This window comes from Halichoeres trimaculatus, unplaced genomic scaffold, assembly GCF_033239565.1.
Source record: "Halichoeres trimaculatus isolate MK-OKI-2021-1 unplaced genomic scaffold, fHalTri1.1 fHalTri1_scaffold_6, whole genome shotgun sequence".
Lineage (NCBI taxonomy): Eukaryota > Metazoa > Chordata > Actinopteri > Labriformes > Labridae > Halichoeres > Halichoeres trimaculatus.
The window spans coordinates 61,826-74,584 of record NW_027437184.1 but is presented as its reverse complement, the minus strand read 5'-3'; the positions used below and the strand labels follow the sequence as shown (position 1 = coordinate 74,584).

The 12,759-nt window shown below is 51.8% G+C and overlaps 1 protein-coding gene across 1 annotated transcript in view; it reads left to right on the top strand.

The window, feature by feature from the left end:
- larp1 (La ribonucleoprotein 1, translational regulator) overlaps window positions 1–11,665 on the top strand; it is a 48,775-nt gene extending 37,110 nt beyond the window's left edge. The window contains 18 exon segments of the mRNA XM_074672072.1: window positions 109–287; window positions 787–819; window positions 821–886; window positions 2,193–2,519; window positions 5,586–5,603; window positions 5,605–5,710; window positions 5,813–5,833; window positions 5,836–5,853; window positions 5,856–5,923; window positions 5,925–6,017; window positions 6,112–6,213; window positions 6,348–6,473; window positions 6,475–6,505; window positions 6,748–6,815; window positions 6,818–6,900; window positions 7,725–7,834; window positions 7,936–8,063; window positions 8,315–11,665. Of these exon segments, the coding sequence (XP_074528173.1) occupies window positions 109–287; window positions 787–819; window positions 821–886; window positions 2,193–2,519; window positions 5,586–5,603; window positions 5,605–5,710; window positions 5,813–5,833; window positions 5,836–5,853; window positions 5,856–5,923; window positions 5,925–6,017; window positions 6,112–6,213; window positions 6,348–6,473; window positions 6,475–6,505; window positions 6,748–6,815; window positions 6,818–6,900; window positions 7,725–7,834; window positions 7,936–8,063; window positions 8,315–8,533 (1,796 nt within the window). The 3' untranslated portion in view covers window positions 8,534–11,665.
- The last annotated feature ends 1,094 nt before the right edge of the window (window positions 11,666–12,759 follow it).

Genomic DNA, 12,759 nt, shown 5'->3' with positions numbered 1-12,759 from the left:
CCCCCACCCGCTCATTTCTCTTTGTCTAAGCCTTAAAACATGGCCGAACACGTGGAGCAGAGGACAGGAAGTCCTGAGACCTGAACGCTGTCTGTGTCCGTCCCCCAGGCTCCCCCAGGATGTCCACGCCAGTGAAGCAGAACAGGACCGACGCCGACGTCTCCAACCTCAAGACCATGCCCAAGGGCCTCTCCGCCAGCCTCCCAGACCTGGACTCTGAGTCCTGGATCGAGGTGAAGAAGAGGCCCAGACCGTCCCCGGCCAGACCCAAGGTCAGCACAGAGAAGGTGAACTACAGACCCCGTTAAGACCCCGTTCAGGCCCCGTTCAGACCCCTTTCAGACCCCATTATAGACCCCGTTCAGACCTTGTTTAGACCCAGTTTAGACCCCCTTCAGACCCCATGACCCCGTTTAGACCCAGTCTAGACCCCATGATTCATGACGCTGAGTACCAAGGTGTCCTCAAACAGGATCGTCTGAGTCCACCTGGTCCTAACTTTGATCTTTTCCTCCTCCTCCTCCGCCCCCTCCTCTTTCTCCTCTTTCTCCTCCTCCTGCTCCTCTTCCTCCCCCTCCTCTTTCTCCTCCTCCTCCTCCTCGTCCGCCCCCTCCTCTTTCTCCTCTTTCTCCTCCTCCTGCTCCTCTTCCTCCCCCTCCTCTTCTCCTCCGGCTCCTCTTTCTCCTCCTCCTCCTCCTCCTCCTCCCCCTCCTCTTTCTCCTCTTTCTCCTCTTTCTCCTCCTCCTCCTCCTCCTCCTGCCCCCTGATGATGTGGGACTGATGAAGGCCCCCTCGTTGTCGCAGCAGAAGGAGAAGGAGGGACCCTGTCCGCTCCCCGGCCCCTCAGTCGGGCCCCTCGCCGTCCCCGGCTCCTTCAGCGAACAGGGTGAGTGTGGAGCTGTGGGATCTGTGCCTCCCTGTGAGGAGGTGTGAGGAGGTGTGAGGAGGTGTGAGGTGGTGTGAGGTGGTGTGAGGTGGTGTGAGGAGGTGTGAGGAGGTGTGAGGTGGTGTGAGGTGGTGTGAGGAGGTGTGAGGAGGTGTGAGGTGGTGTGAGGTGGTGTGAGGAGGTGTGAGGAGTTGTTAGGAGGTGTGAGGTGGTGTGAGGTGGTGTGAGGTGGTGTGAGGAGGTGTGAGGTGGTGTGAGGAGGTGTGAGGTGGTGTGAGGAGGTGTGAGGAGGTGTGAGGAGGTGTGAGGAGGTGTGAGGTGGTGTGAGGTGGTGTGAGGAGGTGTGAGGAGGTGTGAGGTGGTGTGAGGTGGTGTGAGGAGGTGTGAGTGTGGAGTGAGGTGGTGTGAGGAGGTGTGAGGAGGTGTGAGGTGGTGTGAGGAGGTGTGAGGAGGTGTGAGGAGGTGTGAGGTGGTGTGAGGAGGTGTGAGGTGGTGTGAGGAGGTGTGAGGTGGTGTGAGGTGGTGTGAGGAGGTGTGAGGTGGTGTGAGGTGGTGTGAGGTGGTGTGAGGAGGTGTGAGGAGGTGTGAGGTGGTGTGAGGTGGTGTGAGGAGGTGTGAGGAGAAGTGAGGTGGTGTGAGGAGGTGTGAGGTGGTGTGAGGTGGTGTGAGGAGGTGTGAGGAGGTGTGAGGTGGTGTGAGGTGGTGTGAGGAGGTGTGAGGTGGTGTGAGGTGGTGTGAGGAGGTGTGAGGAGGTGTTAGGAGGTGTGAGGTGGTGTGAGGTGGTGTGAGGAGGTGTGAGGAGGTGTGAGGAGATGTGAGGTGGTGTGAGGAGGTGTGAGGAGGTAGTGAGGAGGTGTGAGGAGGTGTGAGGTGGTGTGAGGAGGTGTGAGGTGGTGTGAGGTGGTGTGAGGAGGTGTGAGGAGGTGTGAGGAGGTGTGAGGTGGTGTGAGGAGAAGTGAGGTGGTGTGAGGTGGTGTGAGGTGGTGTGAGGAGATGTGAGGCGGTGTGAGGTGGCTGTGAGGAGAAGTGAGGTGGTGTGAGGAGGTGAGGAGGTGTGAGCGTGTGTGTGAGGTGGTGTGAGGTGGTGTGAGGAGGTGTGAGGTGGTGTGAGGTGGATGAGAGAGGTGTGAGGTGGTGTGAGGAGAAGTGAGGTGGTGTGAGGAGGTGTGAGGTTGGTGTGAGGAGGAGTGAGAGGAGGTGTGAGGAGGTGTGAGGAGGTGTGAGGAGGTGTGAGGAGGTCTTGAGGTGGTGTGAGGAGGTGTGAGGGGAGGTGAAGTTTCACTGACGGTTGTTTTCGGTTTCTCAGGACGGGGCGGAGCCCGACGAGCCCGAGGAGCTGGACTTCATGTTCGACGAGGAGATGGAGCAGATGGACGGTCGGAGGAACCCCTTCACCGACTGGTCGGACGAAGAGACGGACGGCGAGATAGACGACCACGATGTCAACAAGATCTTGATTGTGACGCAGACGCCGCCCTACCTGAGGAAGCATCCGGGGGGCGACCGCACAGGACAGCACACGTCACGCGCCAAACTGAGCAGCGAGCTGGTGAAAGTGATCAACGACGGGCTGTTTTACTACGAGCAGGACCTGTGGGACGACACGTACGAGCCGGAGTACGCCACCATCAAGGTGAGGGGGTTTGTCTGGCACTGGGAAGGGGCGGAGTTATCTTAACGAGTCGCTGAACAAACAGGAAGGGGCAGAGTTATTGTAAACGAGTCGCTGAACAAACAGGAAAGGGCGGAGTTATCTTAACGAGTCGCTGAAACAAACAGGAAGGGGCGGAGTTATCGTAACGAGTCGCTGAACAAACAGGAAGAAGGTGGAAGGAGGAAACATGGTCCCTGTGTTGTTTAAAGTCAGTTTTTCTCCTCTCTAAAGTTCAGTTTCGATTGTCGACTGTGAGTTGTGGAGATGGACAGGCGCTGATTTCCCATGATGCATTTGAAACCCTAAGTTTAATCAGATTGATGGTCCAAACTCAGAGATTCATGACGGAGCGGCTGATTTTACTTTCAGTCAACAACAGTTTGTCTCTGGGCTCAGATGATGTTGGTCTGTGAGGGCCGAGCGCGGCCTGGACTAAGGACAGGAAGAAGATCAAATCACAAACGTTCATGTTTCACTGGTTTGTTTCTTTCTTCAAACATCAAAACTATGAAGCAACATGTTTGAGTCAGTAAAATCTGGTCAAAGTGACGAACAGCTGTCAGCCTCCTTAGCCTGAGCCAGCTGAACACCTGGAGACAAACACCTGGAGACAAAGACCTGGAGACAAACACCTGGAGACAAAGACCTGGAGACAAACACCTGGAGACAAACACCTGGAGACAAACACCTGGAGACAAACACCTGGAGACAAACACCTGGAGACAAACACCTGGAGACAAACACCTGGAGAATGAATCCACAGTAGGTTTAACTTCAGGCTGACGGTGCAGGTGGGGTTATTATAAACTGTGATGGTGATGGAGGGCGCTGTTGGTCTACACGCTCTGAAGGAACACAGAGTATTGGTGTCATTTTCAGCTCTGTTGAGTCAAACTCTGGTTGAAATCTTTGAACCTGGTTTGGATTGCACAGCCGTGTGACGCTGTCTGGTGACGCCGTCTGATGACGCCATCTGGTGACGCCGTCTGGTGACGCCGTCTGGTGACGCCGTCTGGTGACGCCGTCTGATGACGCCGTCTGATGACGCCGTCTGGTGACCGCCGTCTGATGACGCCGTCTGATGACGCCGTGTAGTAACGCCGTCTGGTGACGCCGTGTGGTGACGCCGTCTGATGACGCCGTCTGGTGGACGCCGTCTGATGACGCCGTGTGGTAACGCCGTCTGATGACGCCGTCTGATGACGCCGTCTGATGACGCCGTCTGATGACGCCGTGTGGTAACGCCGTCTGATGACGCCGTCTGGTGACGCCGTCTGGTGACGCCGTCTGGTGACGCCGTCTGGTGGTGACGCCGTTTTTCAAACTGACAGGACTTACCTTTCCTCAGGTAAAAGTCAAACCGCTTCACGCAGGGCGCCGCTCTGGTCCATGGCCTCAGCGTCCTGTCTGTCCTCCCAAAGCCTGACCCCTCCAGTTCAGCAGAAAGCGGAGGTCTCCTCGGTCAGAGCTCTGTGAAAAACGATGTTTATTTCTTCACTTTCTGAAACTGATCGGAGTGTTTGTGAGGAGCAGGTTTTAGACGTTTGTGAGGAGCAGGTTTTAGACGTTTGTGAGGAGCAGGTTTTAGACGTTTGTGAGGAGCAGGTTTTAGACGTTTGTGAGGAGCAGGTTTTAGACGTTCGTGAGGAGCAGGTTTTAGACGTTTGTGAGGAGCAGGTTTTAGACGTTTGTCAGGGTTCATGATCTGCAGGTGAATGAAGAGGCTCCCTGCTGTGAAGGTTCTGAGATCTGAAGCTAACTCTCTAACGGTGTCAGAAAACAGAGCGATGAAGGAAAACTCACTAGTTTCTGACATTCCTTTGTGCTGTCCATACAGACCGTGAAAGACGCGTCGTCAGGGCGCTCAGAGAAAAGAAGAAGAAGATCATTTTTAGGACCTGAAAGTTTGTGTTGTTTCAGTGGTTTTTGTTTCGTCAGGGAGTCTGAGCAGCTGCCGCTGTACGACAGGTCGAAGCGTTTGTCGACACAGCCTCACGTTTCGCCGTTTAAAGTCTGTGCAGTGACCGTTGGATTGATTACTCAGCACTTTTTAAAGATGAAACAAAGAGATGTTAAAGGCCAAATATTAATACAGACAGAAATACGATGATGGTGAAAAGTCAGGAGTTTGAACCGTGTGGGAGTTTCCTCTGGGGGAAATTAACGGCAGTTTCTTTAAAACTAAAGGATGAAAATCATGGAAACAGAGCGACTGCAGGTGTCAGTGGGAACTTTCCACATCACACCGTGAACGTGTAAAGGTACAAACCAAAGCTTCTCTTCTGACAGCTTCCACGCCTGTCACGCTGGAGCGGTTTCTGACCGAGACCAGATGGTGGTCATTCTTCATGGCAGCCGTTTCTGGACCTGGAAACAGAAAGTTTTGTTCCCGTTTTGTTCTCCTCTCTGCTCTTTGTGGCTTTGTTGAGCTCATTGTGAGGCCGTCACGTGCTCCGCGGCACTCATCCAGCTGTGTGTGGAGCCCAGCGCTCCTCTGTGTTTTTATAAATAAACGCCACACACGCCGGCTGGGCCTGACGGGTTCAGCTGACGGGCTGCAGGGGGAGACAAAGATGGACGCTGGAGGATCTGAGGACACTTGGAGGAGGGAGGAGAAGACAGTGAGTGGGGATCTCTGCCGTTGTGCGTCTCTTCTCTGAACGTCTCTGTGAGTGTTTGTTGTGGGCGCCGAGCCGGGCGCCTGTTGGAGGAGGAGGAGGAGGAGGAGGAGCTGTGTTGCTGAGGGAGGTGGTAACTGGTGGAAGATTCAGGGTTTGTGTTGATGACGCGGACGGTGAGCTGGCGTCAGAGCAGCACACGAGACGTCGACATGAGGGTGAAAAAAGGTCTTTCTGGGCAGCCATGTTTTGTTGCTGCATCTCCATCTCCAGATTACTGCAGATCAGGTCTGTTTGTGTCCGTGCTGACGTTAAAGTTTGTTTTACTGACGCTGAATCTCTCCTCACGCTCTGATTCTGATCCCACTTCCTGTTTGGAGACTGAAAATGTTTGGTCATTGAAATGTTGATTTTTCTCCTTTCACAGCAAGAAGTGGAGAACTTCCAAGAAGGTCCACTTAATCAGCCGTGAAGAGTTCGACTGTCTGACCCCAGAGCCCCCCGTAGACCCCACCAGGAGGTCCCTCCCAGGCCCCCCTCGGCCCCAGCAAAGTAAGACGCTCAGGGAGTCGCTGCACGCCGGCGTCTGTTTATCTGAGGTCATTCATTGGTACGTGGTCATTCTGGCGTTCACCTCCTCCCTCCTCTCCACAGTCCCCACGGACGCGCTGGCGAACAACTCTTCGGTGCTCCTGAGCGTCGTCCATGGCTCGCTCGCTCCCCACTACTGTGCCTGCCTCGCCCAACTACCGCAGTGCCCGGACCGCCCCGCACGCCTCGCACGCCGCACCGGAAAGACCAGCGATGACGCCACCGCTTCTACCCGGTGGTGAAGGAGAGCCGGCCGGTGGATGCTAAGGTGACGTCAGATTAATCCAGCAGACGGTGTGGGATTACAGGTTGGGATTAAAACACTCATTCATTTCACTGTAAACCTTTCTCTGGACACGCAGACGCCCCGGAAGAGGAAGACCCGGCACAGCTCCAACCCCCCCATGGAGTGCCACGTGGGCTGGGTGATGGACTCCAGGGAGCACCGGTCTCGCACCGCCTCTGTCAGGTGAGGGCGGCGGCTCTGAAGCAGAGACAATCTCAGGGTTTCGTGTTGACGCTTAGTTTTTGGTCGTACACATGGTGACGAGAACGTCCCTGAAACTCCCGTGTCTGTTTCCCTCCCTTTCCCCGCCAGCTCAACGCCAGCCCGTCAGAGGGCACGCCTGTCCTGGGAAACATCGGCTGCACGCCGCAGTCCCTCCCCAAGTTCCAGCACCCGTCACACGAGCTGCTCAAAGAAAACGGCTTCACGCAACACGTCTAACCACAAGTACCGCCGGCGCTGCCTAAATGGTACACACACACACTCACACTCACACACCCCACACACACACACACACACACACACACACACACACACACACACTCACACACACACACACACACACACACACACTCACACACACATTCACACACACACACACACACTCACACTCTGTCTATGTTCTCCATCTGTGCTGTTCGTTACATCAATCAAAGAGTGATTAGCAGATGTTTGCCTCTCAAATAACTGAATTCTGCTCGACCAATCACAGAGAGGAAGCGGCTGGGCATTGGCCAATCACAGGAGATGAACACGCTCTTCCGCTTCTGGTCGTTCTTCCCCTACGAGATCACTTCAACAGAAAGATGTACGAGGAGTTCAGACAGCTGGTGGTGGAGGACGGGAAGAAGGATACAGGTGAGGGGTCTGCTCGTCTGACGAACACGTGACGACTGACGGCGAGCAAGACAGTCATGGTGGAACAACCCGTTTCCACCTGGAGGTTCAGTCCAGTTCACTCTGAACTCAGGGCAGCTTAGAGGAGCTTACAGCGGTGAGCGTCTGCTGGTTATTGCAGATTTATCTCAGTTTTAGCTTCAGCCGTCCTCTGCGTTTACCGTCTCTGGGTGGTGAGTGGATGAGGTGAGCTGTCATGTTTGTTTTTTTCACTACAGCGTTCCTTGGAGACGCTGTGTCATGTCCATTTCCTTCTGCCCCTCCTGGTTAAAAAGTCCACAGTAAACTTTGGACTCAAACGCAGACAGAGCATCACGTAGCTCCCTGTCCTGTCGCTGCCATCTTTACTTCATCTCCTGCACACTGACCGTCACCTCCTGCTTAACTCGACAAAAAGCGCAGCAGCCCCACACAGTGGACCAACAGAGGAACTGATCTTTTATTCACAAGTATCATAGACCACATGCAGTATAAGCTAAAATATTATTGATATTTGACCATCTTCATCGTCATCGTCATGTAAATATCACCAATCTTTGCTGAACGGATCCCCCAGCCCGTCTGTAAACCATGATGTTGTAGTGATGGTGGGAATCTTCAGCCGGCTCTGAACTCGTTTTTTTGCCCCAACTCCAAACACAGATCTGTCTGAGACGCTCAAATCTTGAAAATCTGTTTAGTTTAGTCTGTTTAGACACTCAAGCATCAAGGTACCACTGAACTAGTGATGAAAGACGTTTGAGTCGTCCTTTGTTTCGGGGCTTCATGCTGTGCTCTCTGTGCTTGGTGCAGGTACGGCTTGGAGTGCCTGTTCAGGTACTACAGCTACGGTCTAGAGAAGAAGTTCAGGCCGGACATCTTCAAGGACTTCCAGGAAGAGACCATGAAAGACTACGAGGCTGGTGAGGATCTAAAGACGGTTGATGAGTTACTGTTAGGCAGCCCCGTGCTGTCAGCCCTCACCTCCAACTTAACCTGTGAATTTTCCCCGTCCTGTCCTCAGGTCAGCTTTACGGACTGGAGAAGTTCTGGGCCTACCTCAAATACTCCAAGACAAAGACTCTGGAGATCGACCCCAAACTGCAGGAGTATTTGAGCAAGTTCAAACGTCTGGAGGATTTCAGGATCGATGTGAGTATCAGGGACTGAATCTTTCTGAGGTGACGTCAAAAAGTTCAAGAAAAGACAAAGATCAGTTCCTGAATTCCTCTTCCAACAACTAAAACGTCTCTCTGTCCTTAGTGTGACGTGAGGGTAAAACAGGAAAAAGGTTTCCAAAGAGTTCACACACACACACACACACACACACACACACACACACACACACACACACACACACACACGTTCCCCTCATCTGATCTTCTTTCTGGTTGCTCCTCCAGCCACCGATGGAGGAGGGAGGTCGCAGGAGACACTCGTCGAGCGGGGACGGGCGCCGCCGACACCCCTCTCAGCCCTCCAGTCGCCCCCACAGCCAGGCCAGCTCCGGCCCCAGCCCCGCCCCCTTCGCCCAGGGCCCCGCAGCCAAGGATGATGCCAAACCCAGCAGCCAGAAGGCCCCGGCCGCCGACCCCGCAGCAGATGCCAAGACACTGAAGTAACTGGACGAACACGCTGGCCAACACGGATCAACTCGACGCCACCTGCGAGTCGCTGGTTCTCTCTGCAGCAGGAGGGGGCGGGGCTAACCCCTGACCCAGCTTTTCCCCAAGACAACTTTGGATCAAGAATAAAGAAAATAGTTTTAAGTTTTTGGAAACAAAAAGTTTTTTTTTGTCTCAATGAGGCGATGAATGGATGAGGTGTCAAACACGTTTTTCTTTTACAAATCATCTCCGGTCCACGTGGTGGACGGCTCAGTGAGGATTTACTCTCCTGGAACTTTCTTTTTATTTTAAGTTTTAGTTTTTCACCTGGACCCCCCCTCTCTGTCACTGGGACCCTGTTTGGTCGTCACCGTCCTGCTGGCTGAAAGATATTTGACTCCTCGCTCACATCTCAGATTTACACTTATTATTTCTTCAGCATGTGGTGCGTTCAAAGACCTGGAGATAGTCTGAAATCCTGTGCTGGAGGCCAAGCTGCTCCTGACATCCAACCCTAACCCAACCGGACCAAAGGGTTTGAACCGAGCGACTGACACTTCCACCTGCAGAGCCCTCGGTGCTCTCCAAGTGAAGGGGCTGAATCTGAATATTTGATTTGCTTTGTGGCCGGACTCTGGACTCTGGACTCTGGACTCTGAGGGGGGACAGTAAAGAACCAAATGAGACAGAACAGACTCATTCAGACCCCTCAGTTTGGACACGCTGATTGAAAGTTGCCTTATTTTAATGGTTTTACTGCTTCTAACTTGTGCCCGCCACCTTCTAGTCGAGTGTACAGCATTGACGTCACCCGTGTATCTGCTCACCGAGGCCACCAGGTGGTGCTCTGTCTGCCAAACTGTGCTCCCGCCCCTCCACTCTCATCCCTCTCTGAACTGTCTTCCAGGTGTCATCAGTCTGTTACAGGTCTGTGATTCTTCCCCGTGTTTGCGAGTCGTGGCTTTTTGTGCTCAAACAACCTGCTGGAAGTTTGTGTTTTTTTTACCCCAGAGGAAAAAAAACCTCGTCACAGAGTTCATTTCAGGAGGAGTCCTCCTCATCACCTCCCTTTGGGCGCTTCCTGTCTGTCTTCTTCCCCTCCCCTCACAAGCTGCATCCATCCGCTCATCCATCCATCCAGCATCCATCCACCAGTTGACGACAGTGACCATCAGGACTGGAATCACCGATCTGGATTACTTGAAGAAGTTTGAGGTTCTTGTTTTTTTGGCCGTGTTTTCTTCGGCCGCAGGTGCTCCGGGTGGAGACGCCGGTAGAGGACCCAGACACTCGGCTTCAGAGGCCAAGGCTGGGCCCGCCACCTCCCCCTGTTTCACACACATCTTCAGCTCCAGACGTGGACGGGTGTAGTCACGCTACACGCAGGTACGGCTGCAGCAGCAGGAGCTGGACACAAACACACATCTCGCTGCGTTTCCTGCCTCATGACTGGATTGTTCCCACTTCAGAGCCACTGTCAGTCGACGTGTGGATGGTTCAAACCTCGGCCTGGAGATATCAGCCCAGAGAGTGATTCTTCTTCTTCCTCTAATGTGAATTTGACAGATGAAGAGAAACCTGGACAGCTCCTGCTTCTCCTTTTTGTTTATTGGACGATGATAAACTTGCCTTACACACGTGTGTATGTACTCTAACTTTTTTTAATGGTCTCATGATTATCTTTTAATGCTTTTTAATTTGCAGTGTTTCTATGGTTGATGTTACGATGGAGGGTTTATTTCAGGCTGTTTAAAAAAAAAACTTTGGATTTCAGAAACGGGAACATGATTTACACAAAAGGGAAAGTCGTCATCGGGGCGTCTTAGTATCAGCGGGCGAGCTTCAGGTGTTTCACGATGAGCAAACACCCTCTCCTGTTTTTGTTGAGCTGAATGTTTCTGCTGAGATGTCATCGTGGCGTTTCCAACAACCCACTGTGACTGAACCTCTGGGTTCACAAACACTACAGCTGCAGATTTAAAACCACAGAAACTTGGAGCAAAAAGTTCAGCATGTCATAACAAAGAAGTCTTAACACACAAACGCAGGTCCAGATAAATGACTCACTGCTTCCTTTTGTCCGACTGCTGTGTTTGTAGTAAGGTTTTGGCTCCAGCGTTGAGCTTTTACTGTGAACAGTCAGGAGACGTGAAGAGAGCCTGAGCGCTGGGAGGTCAAGCTGTTTTTTGTTTTTTTGTTTTTTGTCCTGTTTTGGTGAAAATCGCTGCAGGCAGAGAGCCCCGCGCCTGTTTCTGGTCTTCACTTCTCGCTGTCGGTCGGAGGTTGGAAAATGCGAAGCTGTTTTTGCTTTCTTTATTTTTGTTCTTCAGGGAGATTTGGATCATTTTCTGAGGCTTGACATGAATCCATCAAGAGTTTACCTGAGGCTGGAGGAATTAAGAGCTACAGATCATCCAGAACAAAAAACCATTTCCCATAAAGCCAGCAAAGCCTATAAACAGGTGAGCTGCTGTGTGTGTGGGGCGGCAGATACAGCAGGCTGCCACTAGGGGGCCTTCTACCTGGGATGGTCACATGACCCCTCCCTCTGCTCTGATCACCTGTATCTGGACATTTGTGGGTTTCAGGTGTTTGGGGAGTTTTCGCCTTCTCTATCAGCTAAAGCTGCTGCTAGCTGTTCAAACTAACTCTAGGGGGCGCCGCAGCCTCTGTCATCAGTTTTACACAGACTTTGCTTGAAGGCCGGACACTGGGGAGAAGAGTGATGGAGGAAGAAACAGAGGGGAGGAGCAGAATACGATGGAGAGAGGTGTCATATGGCTGGTTTCTGACGTCTGGAGACTGAAAAAAAAAAGGACAAATTTCCATAAAGCCATATGAATAAGGTGTAACTGTAAATGAACCATTCAGATAGTTCATTGCATTACAATATCCTAGGCTTGTCATGAGGAAAACACGATGAAAACCAGGAAAAAGGAACAAAAAAATATATAAAATGGAAAAATGTAAAGTACTTGAATGAGATCTTGTATTATAACATTTAATATTCATAATATCTGCTTTGTAGGCTGTGATCTGCTTATTAGTGTTATTTGTAATTTGTAGTAATTATGCTTTTCCTTAATAAAGAAAAAAAACACAAAACGGACAAAAAAACCTCACACGCAGCGTCCTGAGTGATTATTTCTGTGGTCTGTGTGAAAACAAATTCCCCAAACTACCACAAACTACCTCTGTTAGTTTGTTTACAGCGGGTCGGTCCAAAGTCTGCCCGGGGCCGTTTCATACGGCGCCACCGTGTCCCCTCTAAGTGAATTCATACGGTCTGTGGGACAGGAAGTCGCCCCGTTCTGGATCATGTTTGCATTAAGAAACAAAGCCACAGAAAATATACTGGAAGAACTTACACATTCACACAGGAAGGCGAACTGGGCAGACTGGGCAGACTGGGAATTGAACTGGGATTTGAACTGGGAATTGAACTGGGATTTGAACCGGTGACCTGAGGCTGCAGCACTGACCGTTGAGCACCGTGCATCCAGCACTGAATCAGAACAAACCGTTTTTCTGGAGACTTTCCAAAAACACCAACAGGTTTCGACCTGTTTACTGTGATGAAGTCGTTTTTATCAACTGACCCAACATGAAGATAAGCAGCGCGTGTGTGTGTGTGTGTGTGTCTGTCTGTGTGTGTCTGTCTGTGTGTGTCTGTCTGTGTGTGTCTGTGTGTGTGTGTGTGTGTGTGTGTGTGTGTGTGTATGTGTGTGTCTGTGTCTGTGTCTGTGTCTGTGTGTGTCTGTGTGTGTGTGTGTGTTTGTATGTGTGTCTGTGTCTGTGTCTGTGTGTGTCTGTGTGTGTGGGGGTGTGTGTGTGTGTGTGTGTGTGTGGGTGTGGGGGGAGGGGGCAGGCTGAGAGTGACAGGGATCCAATATGAATTGAATTACGCTGCATTGTACCTGATCTAAGGACCAATCCTGTTCTCAGTAAGGTGAGGGGGCGGGGCTACACAGTCCTTGGAAAAAGGACAAACCAGGACCTCACTTGAATCCATGATCTGGATATTTTCATCAGATATTCAATCCTTTGCTCCTCTACATGGATATTAGCCACGTTTAGCTTTGTTGATTTTATTTAGTAATCGTTGGTTATAAGAATCTAGCTAACGCTGCTTTAACAACAGCTGCTGCTAATCACAGACTTCACTACAATGAACTGCATTTGATGAATGATCCGATGAGCTGCCCTCAGGAGCTGCTTTAGCTACATAAGCTATGATACGC